General features: G+C 42.4%; 1 protein-coding gene across 2 annotated transcripts in view; it reads right to left on the bottom strand.

Annotated features, from left to right (window-relative positions):
* The window catches only part of etv1 (ETS variant transcription factor 1), a 145,044-nt gene that overhangs the window by 80,662 nt on the left and 37,826 nt on the right, over positions 1–26,556 (bottom strand). The window contains exons 6-8 of one of the 2 annotated variants that reach the window (XM_080216566.1): positions 20,475–20,604; positions 8,127–8,315; positions 6,088–6,335 (exon numbers count right to left, since the gene is read on the bottom strand). In XM_080216566.1, coding sequence (XP_080072692.1) covers positions 6,088–6,335; positions 8,127–8,315; positions 20,475–20,604 — 567 coding nt within the window. The remainder of the gene's footprint in view (positions 1–6,087; positions 6,336–8,126; positions 8,316–20,474; positions 20,605–26,556) is intronic. The other variant, XM_080216575.1, reaches the window with a different exon arrangement.

The raw sequence follows: 26,556 nt of genomic DNA, 5'->3' as shown, positions 1-26,556 counted from the left end.
TCTTATGGTTGTAAAAGGGGCTACATAAACACAATTTCTTACCAAGAAAGATTTTTTTTCCCCATTACTTAGCTGATGGATTGACTTTATGGACACTGTTCTAAGTAAGTAAAGCCAGGTAATTGGGGTTTCATATTTCTGCAGAAGTGAATTAACCTCTAAATTCTACCATTATGTGATTAATAAAGGAATACAGTAGTATGGTGGATATGTTACTGGATTGGTAATCCAGAGAAATAGATTAATGATCCAGAGATGCGAATTCAAATCCTACCATGGTAGCTGGGAAACTTAAATTCAATCTATTAAATAAATATAAAGGAAAAAAAAGTTAGTATTACAAGTAGCGACCGTGAAATGTGTCATATTGCTGTAGAAAAGTTAATTAATGCCCTTTGGGGATGAAGATTTGTCATCCCTACCTAGTCTGGCCAATATGTGAGAGTTAAAGGCTCTGTATCTGAACGCACACAACACTCATAACAAAATAGATGTATTGATAGCACAGATAAAAATAAATATGTATGAGTGATAGCCATTACAGAAAGAAGTCTCAACACCAGGTTAATGTCCAACAGGTTTATTTGGTATCACGAGCTTTCGGAGCACTGCTCCTTCATCAAGTGAATGGCATGGTGGCACAGTGGATAGCACTGCTGCCTCACAGCACCAGGACCCAGGTTCAATTCCAGCCTCGGCTCACTGTCTGTGTGGACTTCGCACACTCTCCCCATGTCTGCGTGGGTTTCCTCTGGGTGTTCCAGTTTCCCCCCACAGTCCAAAGATGAGCGCGTTAGGCAGAGTGGCCATGCTAAATTGACCCTTGTGTCAGGGGGATTAGCAGGGTAAATATAGGTTACGGGAATAGGGCCTAGGTCAGATTGTGCTCGGTACAGACTCAATGGACTGAATGGTCTCCTTCTGTACTGTAGGGATTCTATGATTCTATGAAGAAATAGGAAAGATAAAAGGCTCATTACAGGAATAGAAATTACACTTTAGGTTAGAGTGTACAGGAAGAAACACATTAAGCCATGTAAGAAAGGAACTGCAATAAACATAGGTGACTTTAATGTACATGTAGTTTGGGGAAATCAGACTGGTAAAAGTAGCCTGGAAAATTATTTAATGGATGTATGCAGGACAAGTTCTTAGAGCAGTACAGTCTAGAGCCAACCAGGAACAAGCTGGTTTAGATCTGATAATGTGAAATAAGATGGGATTCATCAATAACCGCATGATCAAGGGGTCTCTAGGCAACAGTAATCATAACATGATAGAATTTCACATTCAGTTGAAAGGAAAGCCTATGGGTTTAAATCTAGTATTCTAAAGCCAAATAAAAGTGGCTATAAGAGTATGAAGACAGAGCTTGCTAAACTGAACTGGGAAACTAGATTAAAAGATAGAATAGTAGAGGTGTAGTGGCAGAATTTCATGGTGATATTTAATAGCTCTCAGCAAAGATTTACCTCAGTGAGAAAGATTCTTCGAGAAGGATGTATCTTCCACATTTAAACAAGGATGTTAAGGATTGTATCAAATTGAAAGAAATAATACTGTACAACTCTGTAAAGTTAGTGATAGGTCAGAAGATTGGACAAGTATTCTGAACCAGCCAAGAATGACTAAATACAAAGGGGGAAAACGTATAAAATAAAAGAAAGCTAGCTAGGAATATAAAAACAGATAGTAAAAGTTTCTCTAAGTATTTAAATAGGAAAAGAGTTCAAGTTAAAGTTTTAGGGGGCGATTCTCCCGGCCCGCTGTACTGCTTTTGTAGCGTAGTAGGCCAGGAGACTCGAGTGAAAGCTGTTTTGTGGCCTCCCTGCTGGGCATCATGACTTTCGCGTGTCTCCAACAGCTGGATTTCCGGCGCCATTGACACAGAACTACATAATGCATGCAGACTTTTGTTTTAATATAATTTAAATTCCATTGGTGGACCTGGGACTGAAGCCTCCGGGTCTGTTAGCCTCTCTTCCCCACCCCCTGCCAGGAGTATTTCACTCCAGTTGGGTTTAGTATATCTCCTCACTTGCGGGGAGCTGGCAACCCGACCTGCTAGAGTGAAGGGGGGGGCATCAATTGAGGCTCCCAAGAGGGTGGGGCGCAAGGCATGGTGCTCCCTGGACATTGCCACCATGGCAGTGCCAGTCTGGGACCCCTTGCACTGTCCAAGGGGCAAAGTGCCAATTCCCCAGGGAGCATCTTGGCACCGATCATCTTGTATCAGGCAGTGCCAAGGAGGAGGGGCCTCTTGGGGGCAATCTGTGAGGGTGGGGGGTTCCTGCTGCCACTCTGCATTTTGGGCTGAATGGCAGAGGGAGGGAGGCCAGCGATTGGGGCTGGGGCTGGGGCAGGGGCAGGGGGGTGTTTCAGGGACATGGATGGGGAAGATCGTTGTTGTTCGGCGGGGAGGGGATGAAACCAGGAGACCAGAGCTGTGGTGTATGTGGGGTGGGGTGGGGGTGGTATCAAAGCTGGCCTGGGTATGTTTGGAGGGGACAGTGATCGGATGGTGGGGGAGTGTTGCACGGCTGGTGATGCGGGTTCGCAGGGCTCGCCAGCGATCGAGCTGGCCAGCAATCAGGAGCCAGCAGACAGGGCCACTAAGCACAGGCTGATCTCGTGTTGACAGATCGGCACACGCGCAGTGGCCCACTCAGCACTATGCTGGTGGCCTCTCCAGCAGGAATAGGTGCTTCCCACAACTTTTTGGACTGATTCACATTTGTGCACTGCAGAGTACACTGAGTGTGGGAGATTCATTTTGAAACTTCTCTGAAAAAAACCAGTGTGATGTACTCCAGTTTTTAGGTGAATTTGACACTCAGAATCTTTTTGGGAGAATTGCTCCTTAAAGTTTATTTATTTGTGTCACAAGTAGGTTTACATCAACTCTGCAATGCAATTAATGTGAAAATTCCTTAGTTGCCACATTCCGACACCAGTTCAGATACACTGAGGGAGAATTGAGCATGGCCAATGCACCCAACCAGCACATGTTTTGGGCTGTGGGAGGAAACTGGAGCAACCGAAGGAAATCCACACAGACACAGGGAGAACGTGCAGACTCTGCACAGACAGTGGCCCAAGTCGGGAACTGAACCCAGGTCCTGGCACTGTGAGGCAGCAGTGCTAACCACTGTGCCACCGTAAAGTAACTAAAGTGAGTGTTGGCCCTCTGGAGTGCAAGTGTGGGGAATTAAATTATGGGAAACAAGGAAATGGCAGAGGCGTTAAACAGGAACTTTCTGTCTGTCTTTACCGTAGAAGATTCAGAAAATCTCCCAAAGATACTTGAAAATCAAGAAGTGAAAGGGAGGGAGGAACTCAAAACCATCACCAGAAAGAGGTGCTAGGAAAAGCTGACAAGTCTCCAGGAGCAGATGGCCTGCAACATAAGGTCTTAGAAGAAATGATTGCAGAGACAGTAGAAACATTGATGAGTATCTTCCAAAATTCCTTAGGTTATGGAAGGGTACCAGCAGGTTGGTAAATAGTAAACATAATAACATCTATTCAGGGAAGGAGAGATAGAGGCTATAAACTTTCGATCTATTAGCCTATCATCCGTCACAGGGAAATTGTTATAATCCATCATTAAAGAAGTTATAGCACGATATTTAGGGAATCATAACATGATCAGGCACAGTCAACCTGAAGGGAAATTATGTGTTATTAATTTGTTTTTTTGAGGAAGTAACAAGCAAGATGGATAAAAAGGGGAGTCTGTAGCAGTGGTGTACTTGAATTTCAAAAGGCATTTGATAAGGTATCGCACCAAAGTTTATTACACAAGATAAGGGCTCATGGTATAGTAGATAATATATTAGCATGATTAGAAGATTAACAGGATGCAGAGAGTGTGGATAAGTGTGTCTTTATCAGGCTGGCAAGCTGTAACCAGTGAAGTGCCACAGGGATCAGTGCAGGGCCTCAATGATTTACAATGTATATCAATGCCTCGTATTGAGAAAGCAAAGGTAAGGTCGCTTGATTTGCTGTTTAGATCAAGATAGACAGGAAAGTAAGTCATCAGGAGGAGAGAGACAGCCTGCAAAGGGATATAGACAACACAGCGTCGACGAGTTGAGCCAAAGGGCCTGTTTCTGTGCTGTACACCTCTATGACTCTACTACAACATTTAAAAGACATTTGGACAAATACATGCATGGGAAAGGTTTAGAGGGATATGGGCCAAATGCAGGCAAATGGGAGTGTTTCCATTTGGGAAACCTGGTTGGCACAGACAAGTTGGCCAGTTTCCGTGCTGCATATCTCCGGATAGGTTACGAGAGTGTGCAAAAAATTGACAGTTGGAGGGTAATGTGGGAAGATATGAACTTGTCCACTTTGGTAAGAAAAATAGAAAAGCAGTCCAATATTTAAATCGAGAGACTGCAAAACCCAATGGTATAGAACGTTCTGGGTATCCTGATACATCAACCACAGAGAGTTGGTATTCAGGTACTACATGTGGTACAAGGCAAATGGTATGTTGGTGCTTATTGCAAGGGGAATGGAATACAAACGTCTGCAAGTTTTATTGTAGCTGTACAGAACCTTGGTGAGACCACATCTGGAGTAACACTGTGTACAGGTTTGGTCTCCTTATTTGAAAAGGCATATTATTTTGTTGGAAGCAGTTCAAAGGAGATTCACTCGACTCATTCCTGTAGTGAAGGGCTTATCTTAGAAAGAAAGGTTGAGCAGGTTAGGACTATACCCTTTGGAGTTTAGTAAAACGAGAGGTGATCTTAGTAAAACAGGTAAGATCTTGACGGGACTTGATAAGGTAGAAAATGTTTCCTCTGCTATTGGGAGACTAGAACTAGGGGACACAGTTTAAGAATAAGAGTTCTCTCTTTTGAGATAGGGATGAGAGGAAATTTCTCTCAGAGGATAGTTTATGATAGATTTTGATGGGGTGGCACAATGGCACTGTGGTTAGCACTGCTGCTTCAAAGCGCCAGGGACCCATGTTCAATTCTGGCCTCAGTCACTGTCTGTGTGGAGTTTGCACGTTCTCCCCATGTCTGCATGGGTTTCCTCTGGGTGCTCTGGTTTCCTCCCACAATCCAAAGATGGGTGAGATAGGCTGACTGACCATGCTAAATCGACCCTACTGTCAGGGGGTTTAACAGGGTAAATGTATGGGGTTACCGGAATATGGCCTGGGTGGGATTGTGATCAATACAGACTTGATGGACCAAATAGCTTCCTTCTGTATTGTAGGGATACTATGACTTCTGTGATATGTTCTTCCCCAAAAGTGATGGAGGCTGTGTCATTGAATTTATTCAAAGTTGATTTAGACAGATTTCTAGTGGTCAAGGATTACTGAGGGGCTGACAAGGTAGTGGAGTTGAGGCCACAATTAGATAAGCCATAATCTTATCGAATCGCAGAGCAGGCTGTAAGGGCAAATAATTTATTCCCATTCCCACGTCCTATGTTCCAATAAACATGACAGAGAAGTATTATACAAAGGTGTTGCAGAACAATGTAAGTGTGGATCATATTCAAGATTTTTAATATTTGATAGGCAGATTAATGGTTGGATAGATGCACTCACGGGAAAAAAGATGCATCGGTTTTGATTAATATTACGCACTTATGTCAAAAGGCACAAGGTTTATACAGCTGTTAAATCTTTTTTGGAATTTTACAAATGAATTGTTGAACGCGAGTGATGTCCTTTAACCAAACACAACACTACTGAAGATAAAGGATTTGGAGAAAATAGCACAGAGTAAAATCTTTTTCTCGAGCAGCATCACAACAGTAGCAAAACAATCAGTTCTGGTGATGAATGGGTTGATCTTTAATAACCACAACATCTCCAGCCATTTTTACACAGGGAACAATGGAAACGTGAGCCCAAGACACTTTCCTAATGCTACCACATCAGATAATGGATTCACGCTGAGGCTCCACTGGGACTGAAAATGACCAGTAACAGTCCCTTCAGTGTAATCGTAGAAGCAAGTTATTCAATAAATTGCAGCTGAGGACCTTTCTTCTCATTGACACTGCTCCCTTGGATCTTATTTTGTGCGTTTGTACGTCAAGATCACTAACCTGAATCATATGCATAATCCCGTGGTTCTTGCTTAATCATCATGGGTTGCGGAAAACTCTGGTTTGTCGGACCACTCATCATGGTGGCATGTTCATAGACTGGATCATGATATTCCTGTTTGAAGCCCTGAGGGGGGAAGGGAATGTTGGGCTCTGACAACTGCCTCTGGTACATCGGACGACCTTCCCTGGGCAGTCCATGAGGAGGTGGGAACGAATGGCATGGCTCGGATAGCTGGCGCCGAAATCTGTGTGTGATAACAAAGCGGGAAAGTTTAGTGACTACTGAAATACACCCGATCATAGTCTGCAGCAAACTAGCATTGACTTGCAAAATAAGTGGACTCTGCACAAAAGATCCTAATACACTGGAGAACACAGGATGAAAGTGCAAAACTAATATCAGGGCTTAGTTTGAGGGACTGCAGCAGAAGTACAATTGTAAGAGTCTTAATTCATTTCTTAACAATAAATAACCGATGACATTTATATACGTACATCTTAAAATGCATAACCACAAGAGCAGAAAAAAGGTACTATAGTGCTGTATGATAGAACATTCATTTTGGCCTACTATACTTAAGGCAAAAATGTGTTTTCTCATAGATAAATTAACTTCTTCAGGAGTACATTGTTAAATCTAAATATCTCATGCAACAAACTTGAGTGATAGATTTGCTGCCAAATTATTACCCAAGGAGGCTTGGGGGAACTCCAGTGATCTATAATGATTTTACTGAACTCTGAAGTAAAAAGAACCATAGAAACCCTGCAGTGCAGAAAGAGGCCATTCTTGTTTATCTTGTTAAAATCCAAAGTAACTTTGGATGTTTAAAAATAATTACACATTTATGAGAAGGGGATTTGAATGTTAGCGATTTTCATTAACATTGATTAAATTTTTAAGGATATCGGTGAAGGAACTTATGTTTGTTCAAGTAAACACACACAGGTGGGGTGAGGGGAAATACCCACGGGAGAATAACTGCATGTGGATTTGATGGACAAATAGCTCTTTGTCACTCCAAATTATGTTACATTCTGAAGTATATGGGTGAAACCAGTCCTTGGTAATAAACAACAAGTTATGGCACAATAAACTTATGGTAATTACTTCACCTTTGTTAATCACTCAGCATTAATGTCATCACACATCATTGACACAAGAGCATACATGACAGTGTCAATATTGAGAGCTTCTGTCTGGATGCACAAGTACCCCAAGCAAATCAAAGCCATTATAGAGTAGATTTGAATTGCACACCCAACACGGGGCTTTACACCCCAGGAGCACTTATTAAGAGTCAGAAAAAGTTACCCTTCTTGTCATTTAGAAAGTTAACAGGCACTAGAGAATCATTGCAGCTTGTAATATATTCTTGGCATTTAGGATGAGTTGGAAACAGTTCCAGTTTTGCCCTCAGTTTTTTTTTAAACATCTGAACTCGATTATATTACAGCTTTGCGATCATTCTCACGTATCAATTATTCAGTCATATTTCAGAGAACAAGTAAAATCTAATGACAATGTAGAAGAATGCGAGATATTTTTTACGATGAGTAGCAAGCAGTGAATTTGCCAACGATTTGAAAAGTCCAAAAGTGAAACTGGCCATGGGTAGTGGACAGAGCAGGAAAGAGCGAGCCTGCTTTTCACCCTGTCCGATCTTCCTTTCCACTGACTTTAGTGAAGAAGAAAATCCTGAAGGCATTAAGCAGGCTACCAATTCCAAATCAAACGGTTTGTACGACTGCCCAAGCGCAATTTCACTTCCGTCATTATATAATATATATCCACACCAGCTTGGGGTCCATTTATCCTTGTACTGTCAACAGCTTTGAACATAGACAGCAACTGCTCAACACCAATATGTGATGATGGTCCCGCAAGAAATCAATTAACATAGTATTCTATTATTCTATTCTTTATTCAGGTCTTACTTGTGTCCAGCTGAGTTTAAGAGATATTCATGGGTGGAATCAGCAAATTCTTATCAGATCTAAATCAATATAGGAAATAACTAAGTGTACTTGCTGACCTAGGATCCATTGGATAGGCATTCTCTGGAATGGGCTGGGTAGTAGGCAGATGAGCTGGAAAACTTCTGTCCGGTTTGGGAGTTGCTGCAGGATTAGGTGACCCATGGTGCAAGGGGGAAACTGGTGTGCTGGATGGGGTTGGCGGGTTAGAGGGTTTCAGTCCTGCGGGTGGCTTCTGATCGTAGGCACTAGAGAAACATAAACAAGCCCACAAATAAAACAAGAGATTACAGGACAAATTGATCTTTCTTCTGTGCCAGTCTGAAGACCAGTAATATCAAAAGATAATTTTATCCTGATTTGGGCTCTGGGTTAAATGTAGGGGGAAGGACCTACATACATCATTTGGACATAAGAAGGAGCCAACCCCTTTACAATACAGTTCCTAACATGAAAGCTCTCATGTGCCAGTTCATTTTCAACATTTAAAAGGAATGAACACACATCAAACAAGCCTGCCTAGAAATCTGAACTTGAGGTCATCCCCTGCACCAACTGTTCAGGCACTACATTGCAGGTAAGTACACCGATGTCCTGTGACAAAGTCAATCGGGGAGTTTTGAGTACTGGTATCAATTTGGGAGATCCAGAGAAAGTTTAAATGCTTGTTGATATCAGACGAAGACATTAAAAACTGCCTTTACTCATGGTAGCAATATCAATAGGGAGTTCACTATTGAAATGTGAAAGACTGCTTCGTTACCTCTATCGCATCTTGCATGTATGATGGCTACCATTAATTCTGTAACAATATTACAGGATGGCAAAAAACCTTCCTGAATCAATTTGGCCAAGCTACTGCACAAGCTTGAATTTCCCAAGTAATAGTCATGGGGGGAATTTTCCCATCCTGTCCGCCACGGGAATCGTAGTGGGCAGGGGTGGGTGAGTGCAGACTACGCAAAGGCTCATTAATCTTGGGCGGGGTTTTCCAGTTTTGGGGCAAGGACAGCAAGATAATCCCACCCGTAGAGCCAGAGAGGTCTACAGCACAGAAAAAGGTCCTTCGACCCATTGCATCAGTGCTCTTAAAGACAAGACACCCAACTATTCTAATTGTTTTCCATCATTTGGTCCATAGCCCTGCATTCCTTGACATCGCAAGTGCGCCTCTAAATATTCGTAAATGTTATGAGAGTCTCTGCCTCCACTACTCTTTCAGGCAGTGACTTCCAGATTCCCATCATTCTCTGCGTAAAATCACATCTCCTCGAAACCTCCTGCCCCTTACCTTAAATCTACGTCACCTGGTCATTGATCCCTCCATCAAGGGGAAACGTTTCTTCAGTCCACTATTATAATATTATGCCCTCATAATATTATACATCTCAGTCTCCTCTGCTCATGGAAAACAACCCCAGTCTATCCAATCTCTCTTCATAATTGAAACTTGCTAGTCTAGACAACATCCTGGTAAATCTCTCCAGCCTTTCCAGTGCTATCACATCCCTTCTATAATGTGGATTCCAGAACTGTACACAATACTCAAAATGTATGCTAACCAACTTTTTATATAGTTCCAGCATAACACATCTACTCTTAAATTTTATGCCTCTGCCAATAAACGCAAGTATTCCATATGCTTTCTTAACCACTTTATGCCCCTGTCCCACTAACTTAAGGTGTACGTGCACACCAAGGTCCCTCTGATCCTCGATGCTTCCCAGGGTCCTGCCTTTAACATGATTTCCCTTGTTCTTTTTGTCCTGTCCAAGTGCATCACCTCACACAAAATTAATTCCGAGCTTTGATCCATTACCTGCAACTAGATTAAAACGAGGTGAAGATTTCGCAGATTCAGAATGAGCTAAGTGCCTTTTTGCACCTGCCTTCTGGATCCAGATGCCTACCTGAAGAACCTGCAAATTCAGACAACCTTCCACCAACTTCCCCCACCTGGTCTCCCATCCAACATAAGTTCTCCAATCATCCTTCAGCCTCCTAATTTTGATTCCCCAACAAGGCATCAAATGAACTCTCCCTGGCTCTGCAATCATCCAATCATGAAGCCTTCATTTCTTCCCTCTTCTGCAGCGCAGAAAAAGGCAATTCAGCCCATCAAGCCTACACCAACAATGATCCCACCCAGGCCCTTTCCCCATAACCCCACATATTTACTCTGCTAATCCCCCTAACACTAACAGATAATTTAGCATGGCCAATCCACCTAACCTGCATATCTTTGGAATGTGGGAGCATCCTGAGGAAATGCACACATGTCAGAATGTAAGTGGTGACAACTTTGTATTGGATGTAATGTGACCAATGGAACAAGATATAAGGGTCAGTTGACCCAGTAAACCATGGAACCAATTACAAAATGATGTAATAGTCAGCTGACCAGCTGACTCACTATAAATAAGAACCTGTGTAGAATTGTGGGATGCTTGGATTGGCCCAGGGTGAGGCCCCAGTTTGGTGTAATGAAGTTTCTTTATTAAGCCCGTTCTTTGATTTATAAGTTGGAGTACATTTTGTTCTATTTTTATTATCTGCATTTGAAAAGTTCCTTCTGAAGAAACACTGGTAGCAAAGGAAAATCCATCATAACTTGGTGTTTGTTTTTGAAGAAGTATTGCAACCATGGCAGAAGCTAGAAGTAAACCGGTGGGATTGGACTGTCCTCTTGTCTTCGGCATATTGGCAATGGAAGGCAGAGATGGAAATGTGGACCCTTGTCACCCCAATATCAAAAAAGAACAAGGTATGGCTTTGTCACTTCCAATTAGGAGCAAGATAAGGAGCAAAGTATTTTCCGATTGGATGGCAGATGCCCTAAATAAAGAAGGGCTACAGTTTCTGCTACAATACTTAGATAAGTTTTACCAAAAAAGATGAGGTCTTGGAGAATTATGAAGGATGGGTGATGTTTGGCAGGAATAGGAGAAAAGATACCCAGTCCATGGAAGAGTGTATCATGAATTTTGATAGGGGCCATAACAGGTGAATGAAATTTAATTTGGAGATTCCAGATGCAATATTGCCCTTTAAGTTGTTAGACTGTGCATGTCTGTTGCACATGGACACTCTTTTAATAATGACTGGAATACCATTAAGGGCCCCTCTTTGATCAAATGGCAGCATCATTAAAAAAAATTTTCAGGAAACAATCCCTCCCTGCCATCTTGTTGAATACAAACCGGAATGCCATAGCATCCAGAGCGGAGGAGTCAGTGCTGACTCAACTGCGTGCGAGACCAAATGGTACACAAAGGTTTTTAAACAGATATAGTTATGTTAATAACAGACATAGTGTTGAAAACAGTTACAACCGATTTGAAAATCAGGAAGAAACCGCACATGGAAACTGATAAAAGATGTTTAAATCGAAGGAATGCTAGAGGGATTGTGAATCATTGTTTCCAATGCGATTCCCCATACCACTACATTGTAAACTGTCCGAAAAGAAGAAGTTGTGTCTTTGAAACCATGTTTGACACAGAATACGTGGAAACTGACAGTGATGAGGATAAGGACCAGGAAGGCATTGTTTTGGTGGCAGAAAAGTTGAGTCCAATAATGAGCGTCCTGATAGACTCTTTCAACTTTGCTGTTTTAGATATGGATGCACATCCACTGTCTGTGGCCAAGATTGGGTAAATTGTTATTTAGGGTCTCTTGATCATAAAGACCAAAAGAAAAAGAACAAGAGAGTTCCACCTGCTTTAGATTTGGAGATGACAACAGTCAAACATCCTCTAAAAGGGTGATACTTCCCTGTAGGATTGCGGGAATCAGTTTATAAGTACAGATATTGTTCCCAGTGGTACATCTTTGTTAAGCAGGTCTGTGATGAAGAGAGCTTAGATAACCATCGATTTGAAACAGATAAAGCTGTGGTTTTTGGGAAAACTGTGGACCTACATTTTACAAGATCTGACCATTATTGTCTTCCTTTAAGCAAACCAAAATTATCAGACCAAAGGATTCATCAGGCATTAGTTCACAAACAGATTATAGCATGGTGGACAAAAAGATTATTCTGAAACTCCATAAGCAGTTGGGTTTTCTAACACCACCGAGACTGAGAGCACTGCTATAGGATGCAGGTGTGCTGGACAAAGGATATAATGATCTCACAGAACAAATATCAGGCCCCATTGTGAAATTTGAATAAAATATAGAAGGACATCCCTCCAACGAATTATGAATCTACCATTAGCATGAAATTCAATGATGGAGTGGCGATGGATCCAAAAATGTGGGACAAGGACAAAGACATCTACCTATTGCACTTTGTTGGCATGGCCACCCAGTTTAGCATATCCAAGGTGATTTAGAACACAGAACCCTACAGTGCAGAAACAGGCCCTTCAGCCCATCAAGTCTGCACCAACTACAAACCCACCCAGGCTCTATCCCCATATCCCTACACATTTACCCACTAATCCACATATCCCAGGACACTAAGGGGCAACTTTAGCACGGCCAATCAACCTAACCCACACATCTTTCGACTGTGGGAGGAAACCGGAGCACCTGGAGGAAACACACGCAGACACGAGGAGAATTTGCAAACTCCACACAGACAGTGACCCAAGCTGGGAATCGAACTCAGTTCCCTGGAGCTGTGAAGCAGCAATGCTAACCACTGTGCTACCGTGCCGCCCATTTACAGCAAAGACAAGAAGACCACTGTAGATAAAATTATAACACACTGGATTGGAACAGGATTGGCTGCACTGTCTAAATTTTTAATGGAAAATGGAGGCGAATTCACAAATGATGAGTTTCAAGATGTGTGCAAAAATGTAAATATTGTAGTAATGTACACTGCAGCAGAGAGCCCATTTAGCAATGGCCTCTATAAAAGGAATCATGCAGTTATAGATGACGTGTTGCATGAAATTCTGGCATATCAACCGGGCTGTAAATTGCAGGTTCTATTGTCACAGTCAGCACACGTGAAAAATTCATTACAAATGATGGGGGGGCTATATTCCATACCAGTTGATATACACTAGGAATCCAAAGTTGCCGTCAGTATTAACACATGCTCCCCGCTAGCAGCAAGCATTAGCTCCGTGTTTTCTGCACACATAAATGCTATGCATGCAGGGAGAAAGACCTTCATTAAGGCTGAGGTTTCAGAATGGATAAGAAGGGCCGTACAACATTGTATAAGACCATTGTAGCTACACTTTGAGAAAAGGGATATAGTCTACCAACAGAGTTGAAAGGGCCCAGGAAAGTGCCAGGAACAGACAGCAAGGTAGATATAGAACAACACAGTAACCAGACGGTGTGAGCCCACTCTTTGAGAGTAGTGGGATTTAGGTATGAATTTGGAACATCTGAGTAAGATGCAGAGTACCTCACGTGCACATAACCTGAACTATTATGAGAATCTGTCAACAACAGATGACAGGGAATCTGATAATCAACAAAGTACCAGTGAAGCAGGGGATGAAGTTGATACTTCAAAGGTTCAGCTACCCAAAGTAGGCTCAGTGGTATCATGTGTAACTCAGGGGTCAAGTGAGTGGGGGAGGCCATTATAGTTGGGAAAACAGGAAAGGCCTCAGGAAAGTACAAACACTGGCTCAATATCCAAGAGCAAGAGAAAGAAACCAAAGCTATAGATTGGAAAAATGCGGTGGACAGATGGAAACAAAAAAAGCGAGACCCAAGTCCTGACAGTAAGCATTCATGAACTCAGGAAGAAGTCACAAATCTGTGACTAAAGGTGTGTCAACAGAAAACAGTGGTCTGAGAGTCGCAGCCCTGACAGAAACAGACACGTCAGTAGAGGCCAGAGTTTAACGAGGAAGGTTAGGAATCAAACCAACGATAAAAATAGGAGTAGAAGCCCCAATGATAAGGAAGTGTTGATAACGGCAAACAAAATGGAGCTCATAAGAACATAAGAAATTGGAGCAGGAGTAGGCCATCTAGCCCTTCGAGCCTGCCTGCCATTCAATAAGATCTTGGCTGATCTGAAGTGGATCAGTTCCACTTTCCTGCTTTCTCCCCATAACCCTTAATTCCCCTGTCTGTCAAAAACCTATCTACCCGTGACTTAAATATATTTAGCGAGGTAGCCTCCACCACTTCAATGGGCAGAGAATTCCAGAGATTCACCACCCTTTGAGTGAAGAAGTTCCTCCTCAACTCCGTTCTAAGCTGCCCCCCCCCCCACCTTATCTTGAAGCTACGCCCTCTAGTCCTGTTGTCCTTTCTAAGCGGGAAGAATCTCTCTACCTCTACCCTATCCATCCCCTTCATTATCTTATACTTCTCTATAAGGTCCCCCCTCATCCTTCTAAACTCCAACGAGTACAGACCCACTTTATTTAGTCTCTCTTCATAGTCCAATCCCCTCATCTCCGGTATCAGCCTAGTGAACCTCCTCCGCACTCCCTCCAAGGCCAATATATCCTTGCGCAAGTGCGGCGACCAAAACTGCACACAGTACTCCAGCTGCGGTCTCACCAGTGCCCTCTACAGTTGCTTTTATATTCTATCCCCCTCGCTATAAAGGCCAGCATACCATTCGCCTTCTTGATCACCTACTGCACCTGCAGACTGGGTTTTTGCGACTCATGCACAAGGACCCCCATGTCCCTCTGCACCACAGCATGCTGCAGCTTTTCGTCCTTTAAATAGCAATCCCTCCTACTATTATTTCTCCTATTACATTTTCATAAATGTAGGAGGCCAAACAACGAGAGCTGGACAGTCGGAAGGAGTTTGGGATGTACACGGAGATAGCAGATGAAGGGCAGCCTGCTTTGTACCATAGGTGAGTTTGCACAGAGAAAGTTTTGCAAAATGGAATGTATAAAGCTAAAGCCAGATTAATAGCTAGTGGGTATGAGGAACATTTGGATGGGAGAGACATTAGGGTTGATTCATCCGCAAGCAGGGAAAGTGACACTGAATTTTTTTTTGTGGTTCTAATAATTGAATGTGTAAATCAATTGATATCAAAGCTGCATTTCTGCAGGGCGAAACATTTCAGAGAAAAGTTTTCTCAGGCCAACCAAAGAAGCAGGTAATATACAGGGACGTTTGTGGAAATTGAACAAATGTGTATATGGGTTAAGTGATGCATCAAGGGTGTGGTATTTCTCTGTACGACCTGTGTTCCTGATGACTGGCTGTGCAAAATTAAAAGCAGGTCCAGCAATGTTTTACTGGAAAATTGATGGAAAATTAGCTGGAATTTATGTGATGCATATGGATGATTTCCTATGGGGTGGCACAGAAGAATTTGATAAAAAGATAATTGAGAAGCTGAAAACAGAATTTAAAGTAGGGAGTCAAGCAGCTGGTGCTTTTCGATATCTTGGTCTTGATGTCTGACAAAATACCTCTGGTGTAATGATGAGTCAACGGGGATATATCAACTATATTGATCCCATTCCTATCACTACAGAAAGGCCAATGGAAAAAGAGGAACAGGCCAACGAAAAAGAAACAGAATTGTTGAGGAGTATGGTAGGAGAGCTAAATTCACTATGCCTAAAGATAAGACTGGATCGGAGCTATAATGTCCTAGAGCTTAGTAATACGTTAAAGTGCGCTACAGTCAGATCTTGCAGGCTAATAAAACATGAAAAAAGCTAAAATTAGAGGAACTTGTGATTAAATTCCCAGCACTAGGAGAACTGGAAGATATGAAATTGGCTGCGTTTAATGATACCTCACATGCCAATCTACCAGGTGGACATTCAAGTGGTACTGGGTTCATAATTTTCCTGGTAGGTAAGGAAAGAAAATAAAAAGGGTAGTCAAAAGTACATTGGTGGCTGAAACCCTAGCATTATTGGAGGTGTTGGATATGAGGATATTTGTCTGACACTAACAAAATTATTTTTTATAGGCACATTGGGTAAGAAAGTACCAGTGTTCACTCAACAAAAAGTGTAACAGAAAAACAACAAAGAATTGATTTGGCCAGCATTAAACAAATGCTGGAAAACAAGGAAGTTTTACAAACTTAACTGGGTTGTGCAAATCTACAGATGTCCTACTGTTTTACAAAAAGGGGTGAAGATACTGGAAAGGTATTAATAATACTGGAGGATGGTTATCTTAAATTATTTTGAAAAAACAAAATAAAGGGAATCTGTTAGTAGTAACCGGTGACAACTTTGTATTGGATGTAATGTGACTAATAGAATAAGATCTAAAAGTCAGCTGACCCAGTAAATCATGGAACTAATTACAGAATGACATAATAGTCAGCTGACCGACTATAAATAAGAACCTGTGCAGAATTGTGGGAGGCTTGGATTGGCCCAGGGTGAGACCCTAAGTTTGGAGTAATGATGTTTCTTTATTAAACCATTTCTTTGATTTATAAGTTGGGAGTAAGTTTTTAATCTATTTTTATCGTCTGCATTTGAAGAGTTCCTTCTGAAGCAGCAACACAATTAGTGAACCAAGCTGGTAATTGAATTTGGGTACTTGACACTGGTAGGCAGCTGTGCTGGTCATTGTGCCACCCGACTGCCACATTGCCAGCTTTGTGCTGCTTACTCATTACAATCATTTGCAGCAGGCAGCCAAAGCTAACTGCACTTTAAGTGCTTGCTTTTGTAAGGAGCGCTAAATCTTGAAAAGCTAAAACAAGGTAAAGCTAACTTGCATCTCTTAGAAGAGGTGCATTATTGCTGCAGCGGTTGGTGGAAACCCTTATGCAAGCCACTCTGATGTGGAATAAAACTGAATAACGTCACAACATGGAGAGAGCTTGCCCCAAGGTTTTTGGACGCTGCACTGGGAGCCTTGGCTGAGATGGCAGAAAGGAGGAGAGATGTAGCTGCTGTAGAAGTAAGTTAAGCAGACCCTCCAGAAACACAACCAAAACACAGTCAGAGCAGATAATCATGGCAGAAATCAATGCCAGGAGTCAATCCTCAGAAACAGTGCTGCAATAGGTTCAATGACCATGTGAGTGGTCAGGATTAGTGAATCTGTTTTCAAATCCCATATTCCACCAACTGTGCAACTAGCTTCAGCAACTATTCAACACCCATTACTCAATGCCAAAAACTCCCGTCAATTAGAACTCTTTACTAGTATTCCGGGATGCATCACACTCATATACTGAGCATTACTGTAAAGCCCCACATTCAAAGTTCAGAGCTTACCTGTATTGCCAGCTATTCAAGTATGACAGCCACATTACACAAATAGATTACACTGCATTCACTGACATATCTTTCTCTCTTGCAGGATAAAGTGGTACATAATCAATGGAGCAGGAGCCAACTGATGTGGGACACACTTAGTTCTATGTCCTTGTGCCCAAGAAAGAGACAATGCTCTCTCACGAACAGCCATGACCGAGGCCATAATCAGTGGTGATGCAGAAATCATTGAAGGTGTCACTGTCTACACACCTCCACCATCCCCTGCTCTCCTTTCAGATACCAAAGAACTACCACCCTGGCCAGACAATGGTGGAAGTACAACAGAACACTGACAATGGAGAAACACTGCCGCTTGATTTAATTTATAATTTAGGGGATAGAAAGACATACAAAACCTTAAACTGGTTAAAATTCAAGCACATGTCACCTGCAGCCAGGGCAGGTGGCAAGTAACAAAAGGACAAAGAGTCTCCGGATTCGAAACGTTGGCTGTGTTCTCTGTCCATAGATCCTTAGAATGTAAGTAGTTATTATAGTTCAATAAACCCTTCTTGTCTTTGGAGCCACATTGAGTCGTCTCCAGTTACTACAGTTGTGCACCAGCCGGATGTTGAGAGAGTAGGGTTCCATGTAATTGTGGTACATCTCCGAGTTGCCATGCAACATCTGCAAAGTTATGTATGTACAGTCAATGGTACCTCACACCATGAGGAAGTCTGTCATTCTAGCAAAGCCACAAACTTGTTCTGCCTACTTGTCTCTAGCAAGAGAAACTGAAATATAATCAGCACTCTGAGTCGAGAGCTTGGTAACCTCCTTTATACAACTGTTGCAAGTATCTCCAGCTTCAACCTGGAAGGAGCCTGATGCATAAATGCCCATGGCCACGGTCACCTTCATAGCAACTTGCAATTTGACCCTCACTTTGGTCTGATGTGACAACTGTAGCTGGTGACAGGTTTCAGAAAGGAAATTCTTATCGAAGCATAGATGTTGTACACATTGAGGAAGATTCTCCCTTCCCATTGGGCTGCTTTTTTAGTGTGGCGGGCTGGCAGACTCTAGTGGGGACAGTTTTGTGGGAATCGGGGCTGATGGGGAAGCAGGGGTTGAGGCTGGCCTGGGCATGTCCACTGGGCTAGCGATCAGGCCGGGAGGGGCTGGGGCTCGCACAGCTGGTGTTGCAGGATTGCAGGGCTGGCTTGCATTTGAGCTGGCCAGCGGGTCGGAAGGCCAGCAGACAAGGGCCACTGTGCATGCGCTGATCTCAGTGTTGACAGATCAGCGCATGCACAGTGGCCCACTCCGTGCAATGCTGCTGGCCCCTCAAACGGGAATAGGCCCCACCCACAAAATTTTAGCATGATTCTTCACATCAATGCACTCAGCACTGCACAGAGTGTGGGAAGTTTTTTTTAAACTCCTGCTGAAAAGGGCAGAAAGAATTACTCCTATTTTTACACTAAATTGACATTTAGAGTTTTTTTGGGAGAATGGTCCCCATTGTTCTTTACCGACAAAAACTGTTCCTTCAACATCATGGGACGATATGACATCCTGCTGAGAGTCCTTCTACCCCTCCTCCTCTTCACTCTTCCAGTAGTTTGTCCTGTTCTGTGTGTCCTCATAGAATCCCTACAGTGCAGAAGGAGGTCATTTGGCCCAACGAGTCCACCCAGCCCCTAACCCCACGGTCCCACGTATTTGCCCTGCTCGTCCCCCTGACACTAAGGGGCAATTTACCATGGCTAGTCAAGCTAACCTGCACATCTTTGGACCTCTTCTCATTCTGCCACTCATGCTGTATTCCCAGGGAATTGGTTTGTTCAAAATTCTTAAAGTCAGAACAAAGTCCTTCAGTAGCTGGCAAACCACTCCATGTGCGCTTTAGCAATTGTAGAAACAGTCCACAGAATTCCTACGGTACAGAAGGAGGCCATGTGGCCCATCGAATCTGCACCAACCACAATCCCACTCAGCCCCTATCCCAGTAACCCCACACATTTACCCTGTTAATTCCCTGACATTAGGATCAATTTAGCATGGCCAATCAGCCAACCCACACATCCTTGGACTGTGGGAGGAAACCGAAGCACCCGGAGGAAACCCATGCAGACACAGGGAAAAAGTGCAAACTCCACACAGACAGTGACCCGAAGCCATTATTGAAGCAGGTCCCTGGCGCTGTGGGACAGCAGTGCTAACCACTGTGCCGCCCCAGTGAGAAGAAATGAATCAGCAGCTAACTATAAGTAGTTGATGACCCCTTGGATAGAGCTGATGGGGAGTCCTTGCTGCTGCTAAACATGTGCAGCTATAGTTGTTATAGTTGGATTGCTGAGCTCCAGAATGCCACTGTTTACATTCACTCAGCAGAGAAATGATTGATCTACTCTGCATTCTTCTGGCAGGGCCCACTACATCTGCACTATCGCCTTCACCAATATGGTGTTTGATGGGACTTGTGCCGGAAGTGTTCACATGCACAGCAGGCACCAGTTTGAGTCTCCATACACCCAAACGGGCACTATGATCTGAGCTTTACACATTATGTTTAAAAACCTTACAGATACGCAAGTGAGTGGTGCACAAGTCCTTATCAAGGGCAATCACCCAAATTCCTTTCCCATCATAAACAAATTGAGTTAGATGTTTCTGAAGGCAAACTCAGAATATGTTGTTCGAACAAACACAACACTGCATTTTTTCTTGCAGCTTGTGTGCAACATTTCCCTGTTAAGTAATTGAAAAGGGCTTAATGATGGATGGCAAACAAAAAAGAAATTATTATTTAAAGACAATCATTAAAATGCCTCTAAATCCATGGATATAACACAAAAACTACAGACCACCTTCAGTTCATGAACTTTTAATCAAATTAACCAGCTGGGTATGTGCCCAGCAATGTAGCCAGGAAGTTGACATATTCAGTCTACGGTATCAAACTGGCAACATAAATCTGGCTGTACTATATATTCTAAATTCAGACTACCATAGCACACAACAAGCCACCTATCAAGCCGCCTTATAACAGATAGAAGCAATGAAGATTTTGGGATAAAAATGGAGGGGAATGCCCAAACAAAAAGAAATCTACATTCAAGTGCATAATAACAAGGAATAGTTTCTGTTACTGCAAGCAGTGAAGCAGAAAGGAAATACCTTAATCTTACAGTAAAGGAAAGTCACACATAACAGCTGAGAATACCAGTAGATTCACCAGAGATTGCTAATGGACTATCTTACCTGACATTATACAGGCACTTTTCCCCATAACTGAACTTGAATGGTTGCTCATGGCTGCAGGCAGTGCTCAGTTCAGAACAGGGACTCTGCGGCTCCTTCTTGATTTTTAAAGGTAGGCCGTGAAAAGCCACTGAAATGAGAGAAAATGTGACAGTGTGAAAAGGAGTGGCCGTCAGATCTTAACAAGTTCCAAAGAGATCCGAGACAGAGAGAGAGGATCTTTCCCCCCTCCCATCAACCATCACCAGTCCTTTGATATTGGCCACTTCAAGGTGCTGTTGCCCATCACTGTTTGATTTGTTTGGATCCCATTGCCAGTGTTTCAAACAGAGACCTAACTGGATGTGGATAAGCCAATGATGATGTACATTAGGCAAATGGCTAAATATAGTCACTCACTCATTTGAGGCAGAACACCAATGAAGAGTTATGCAATCAAATGTTCACAATGATACAAATTTAAACAATTACTGTACAAAATAAAAGACTTCATTCCACTCAGATTTATATTTCTGGAGAAACAACGGCTGCCAAATGCTTCACTGCAAAATATTTGGAGTGCATTACTTAAATAGTCATGATGTTTTGATCATTTCTGCACAACAAGCAAAGTATTTGTATTTGGAATTAATAACAGTCCAGTTAAACAGATGATTTAGCTTGAATGTGCCTTTTATCTTTGTTGGACTAAGAAACCACTCATACAAGTCTTCGCAGTTTGTCATCTCTCATATGCAACAATAATATAAAGAACTTAATTCATGTCACAGAATCTGATGTCATTTCTCATGTACACACATTTTAATTACTACTATGTACTTTTACACAGAAAGGAAGTTCTTTATTGTTGCCAAAGACAGAGATCATTGCTTTCACATTGAGAATTAAATGATATACAAACACTCACTACAGAAGCCAAAGAAATTGTTCAGTTCAAATGTACAATGTTCAAGATTTTGAGCGAGAGAGCGTTGGTCTGGCTGGCGGCAATAGCCTTCCTCAGACACTCCAACAGTAAGGTGTGTGTGAAAACGAACAGCATCTTCCCTAAATGTCTAAAAATCTTGGCATGAAATGAAATATGGGGAAAGAACCAATTATGAGTCTCAGAATAAGCATCATGCTAAAAGGTTTGAGGAAGAAATGTACTCTAACTTCGCCAACTCTGTAACATCGCCCGCACTCACCACCACCTCAGTAACATTGCCCGCACTCACCCTTCCTCAGTAACATCGCCCGCACTCACCCCCACCTCAGTAACATCGCCCGCACTCACCCCCACCTCAGTAACATCGCCCACACTCACCCCCACCTCAGTGACATCGCCCGCACTCACCCCCACCTCAGTAACATCGCCCGCATTCACCCTTCCTCAGTAACATCGCCCGCACTCACCCCCACCTCAGTAACATCGCCCGCACTCACCCCCACCTCAGTAACATCGCCCGCACTCACCCCCACCTCAGTAACATCGCCCACACTCACTCCCACCTCAGTAACATCGCCCGCACTCACCCCCACCTCAGTAACATCATCTAACTTCACCCCTTTCTCGTGTCACTGGAATTTTATTGATGCCATTTTAACCTCCAGATTCAATTACTCCAAAGCTTTTCCTCCTTCTGCTTCAGCTTCTCCAAAACACAACTCTTCCTATCCTGTTCTTCACCAAACTGCATTCATTCATCGCCCTATCCTCACTGTCCTACATTGGTCTCAACTCCTCTACAAATTTTCATTTTCCATTCTTGTTTTAAATTCCTTCATGCTTCACCCATCTACCTCGGCAACCTCTTCCAACCCTACCAGTATCCCCCCTCCAAACTCTCCATTCCTTAGACATTTTGCACATCCCTTCAACTATTTATTCCACCATTAGCAGCCCTATCTTCAGCCCAGCTCGGCTCCATGCTCTAGAACTGTCTCCCTAAATCTGTCTGCTTCCCCACTTGTCCTTTAAGATCCATGTCAAACCTATATCTTTGACCAAATTCTTGATAACTCCTCCCAAAATCCCCTTCTTCACTCTGTATCTGTTTGTTTTCCTTTTGAAACTCAGGAAAGTATCTTGAGACTTTTCAGTTAGACAAACCCTGAACTCAGTGGGGTATTTTAGTTATGCCATTTAACAATGAAAGCACAGTATGACTTAGAGCTTCAGAGACTGTAAGACAGGTAGATAAATAGTCTAATCACTGGTAGTGTTTCCCAATGATGCGAGAGCTACTGGATACTGTACACAAAAAAAAAGCAAACGTATTTGTTGCACCATCCTTTCAGAGTTAAAGTAACTGCCTTCCTGGAGATAAAATTAAGTAGTACAGTACTGGCAGGCATTGCTAACACGCACAAACACACATGAATGCTGCACATTAATTTATGCAACTTACTTTACCTTCCCACATGTACTCAGTGCATGTAAGAGGCTGTTAAGTACTAAATTATTCCTGATCAAATCACAATCATCTGGAGGCACGATCAACACTAATTAAATTACACTAGCTGAATGCTGCTAGACTACAACTGTCTGTGCTGCTTTGCAGGTTTCACCCTGCCTGGATCTCCTGGGACCATATTATGGCTTAGTGGCTGTTTACAGTAAGTCAAAGAATGAGTGTCATATTGGAGATTGGAACTCTGTTTTTCACCAGCCCCCACAGCCCTCTTCCCCGCAACACCCTGTCCTCACCCAAATACACCACTCAGATTGAGTTTCAACAGTAACCAGCATTTATACAGTACCTTTAACCGAATAAAATGTCCCAAGGTTCCCTCAGGACCGGATGTTTCTTCATTATGTTTTTTAAGTTTATTTATTATTGTCACAAGGTTTGCATCAACACTACAATGGAATTACTATGAAAATCCCCTCGTTGCCAAACTCTGACACCTGTTCAGGTACACTGAGGGAGAATTTAGCATAGCCAATGCACCTAAGCAACACATCTTTCAGACTGGAAGGAAACGGAGTACCCGGAGGAAACCCACACAGACACATAAGAATATAAGAACATAAGAAATAGGAGCAGGAGGAGGCCATCTAGCCCCTCGAGCCTGCCCCGCCATTCAATAAGATCATGGCTGATCTGAAGTGGATCAGTTCCACTTTCCTGCTTTCTCCCCATAACCCTTAATTCCCTTGCCTACCAAAAACCTATCTACCCGTGTCTTAAATATATTTAGCGAGGTAGCCTCCACCACTTCAACGGGCAGAGAATTCCAGAGATTCACCACCCTTTGAGTGAAGAAGTTCCTCCTCAACTCAGTTCTAAACTGCCCTCCCCCCATATCTTGAGGCTGTGCCCTGCTGTCCTTTCTGAGCAGGAAGAATCTCTCTACCTCTACCCTATCCATCCCCTTCATTATCTTATATGTCTCTATAAGATCCCCCCTCATCCTTCTAAACTCCAACGAGTACAAGCCCAGTCTATTCATAGTCCCACCCCCTCATCTCTAGTATCAGCCTACTGAACCTCCTCTGCACTCCCTCCAAGGCCAAAATATCCTTGCGCAAGTGCAGTGACCAAAACTGCACACAGTACTCCAGCTGCGGCCTCACCAGTGCCCTGTACAGTTGCAACAAGACCTCCCTGCTTTTATATTCTATCCCCCTTGCTATAAAGGCCAGCATCCCATTCACCTTCCTGATCATCTGCTGCAACTGCAGACTGGGTTTTTGTGACTCATGCACAAGGACCCCCAGGTCCCTTTGCACCGTAGTATGCTGCAGCTTTTCGCCCTTTAAATAGTAATCCCTCCTACTATTACTATTACACGGGGAGGATGTGCAGACTCTGCACAGACAGTGACCCAAGCCGGGAATCAAACCCAGGTCCATGGCAGTGAGGCAGCAGTGGATGCCTCTCCATTGTGTGTTATGAGCAGCATGGCCACCCACAAAGACTGAAATGATTTAGCTGGACAAATGTAACAGCGTTCATATCGAAATATGAACCAATTTGCACTGCAGCCTGTATTTCAGAGCCAGTAGAGGCAGAAGTAGCTCATTAGCAAATGGGAGTATTCGGATAAGATGATAGAAAGGTCACTAATTCCATTCTGTTTTTCACTTAAAGAGCTGAATATTATACATAGCTTATTACCATAGATAAAACCATGATACGTTATTTCATCAATTTTAAGGATAAAAATAGAGAGTTTCTAGTAGCCAATTTCTGTAACCTTGCAGGCCTAATGCAAGAACAACAAAAAAAGTCATTCAAAAAGATTAGCCATTCTTCCCCACGTGGTAAGTGAAATGCAATTTGCCTTGCTGTCAAGGTTGAGATTTTGACCCTCTTCCCATTCAATACCACAGACATTAGGAAACAGGTGGTCAGCTTAATGAGGAGATTAAACCAAAGAGACAAATCCTTAGCCAGAATAGAAGCAACAACAACTTATATTTATATCACACCTTCAATGTCATAAAAAGTTCTGGACCACTTCACCGGCTCACTTTGCATTGCAAAGGACCATTTGACACTAGCCACGTTAGCAGATATTAAGTCAGATGACTAAAAGTTTGGACAAAGAAGTAGGCTTCAAGCAGTGTCTGAATGGTGGAAGGTGAGGTAGAGAGGTGTATAGAGCAAACTGCAAAGCAGAGCTCCTAAGATAAATGAAGGCACAACCACCAATGGTGGAGTGATTAAAAATAGGAATGTTCAAGAGGTCAGAAATCATTTTTCTTTTGCTAATCGCTTGTTTTTCCCTCATTCCCAGTTTGAAAACTCACTTCTAGTCTGAATTCAAGAAATAAAACCGGCAGACATTAAGTGACCTATCTCCCATTTGTAACCATTAATCACTCTATCAATTAATCTTTCAGCCATTTGGCCCTTTAAGCCTGCTCTGTCATTCGATGAGAACAAGACTGATCTTCTACCTCAGTTGCACCTTTCTGTATTATCCCCATTTCCCTTACATCTCTACCTTAAATATACTGAATAGCCCTGAATGGAGAAATGGGGGTTAGCTTCCACAAACAAATCTTTGGTGAACAAGTCAATGATAACTTACACATGGATCCCATGTGTACGCTGGTACATCAAGAATTTTCCCATTGTCATCAAGAACACCATCAGATGCTAGAAATGGTCTCCTGGTCTGTAAACAGAACTAACCAAGATAAGCGGTCCACATTCCACACAGTGTAGAATGAATTATACAAGAATATTAAAAAAGGCAAATAGAAAACATCAAGAAGATAAAAGGCAAAAAACCCTGACAATTCAATTGACCGTGTCTCTTTAAATGGAGGGAAATGCAAATTCGTTGCAAGTCAACCATTAGTCATGCTATGGCATTGATCAAATATTTGACTAGTATTCCATCTGCTACCATTTTGTCCATCTCCGCACTTGAACTAATGATCAACTAAAATGTACAGTGCTTTGTACACAAAAAATAATTCCAGGCTTGCAGCAATTGTGCATGAATAAGACTCCACTACTGTGCCTTTGCTATGAGAACTAAGATTACAAATAAATGTTGCGCACAAAATGTAAATTTGTATGATCTTCATTCATCTACAACAGGTTTTGTCACATCTTGTTCATAAGAAAATCACAACTTAAATATACATTTTTTAAAAAATAGCCAAATGACAGTGACATATTTGCAGCAGTGTCCATTTTTATTATACTGGAGAGCCTTTAAGGAGCTAGTAAACATAATTTATGATCTGGGAGATTCAAAAAAGATCATGATTTTTCTTGCATTTATGAAGGCAAGATTCACAAAACCTGTCTATATATAGAAATATTTCATACCTTTTCCCTAACATTTTTTCCAAGGCTTTATTTTGTGCGTTTGTTTAGATTAATAACGATTTACAGTGAAGAAGTTGATGAACATTCCTTCACACTCTTGGCTTGGGTTTCACAATAATACAGTTGTATCTTCAAGCTTTGTTACTGCTAATGCAACTTATAATAGTTTGCATTAAAGTTTATTTATCCATGTCACAAGTAGACTTACATTAACAATGCAATGAAGTTACTATGAAAATCCCCTAGTTACCACACTCCTGCGCCTGTTCAGGTACATTGAGGGGAGAATTTAGTATGGCCAATGCACC

This window comes from Carcharhinus amblyrhynchos, chromosome 2 (genome assembly GCF_965287045.1).
Source record: "Carcharhinus amblyrhynchos chromosome 2, sCarAmb.v2.hapA, whole genome shotgun sequence".
NCBI lineage: Eukaryota > Metazoa > Chordata > Chondrichthyes > Carcharhiniformes > Carcharhinidae > Carcharhinus > Carcharhinus amblyrhynchos.
Note: the sequence above shows the minus strand (reverse complement) of the source record. Positions and strands in the feature narration are given on the sequence as shown.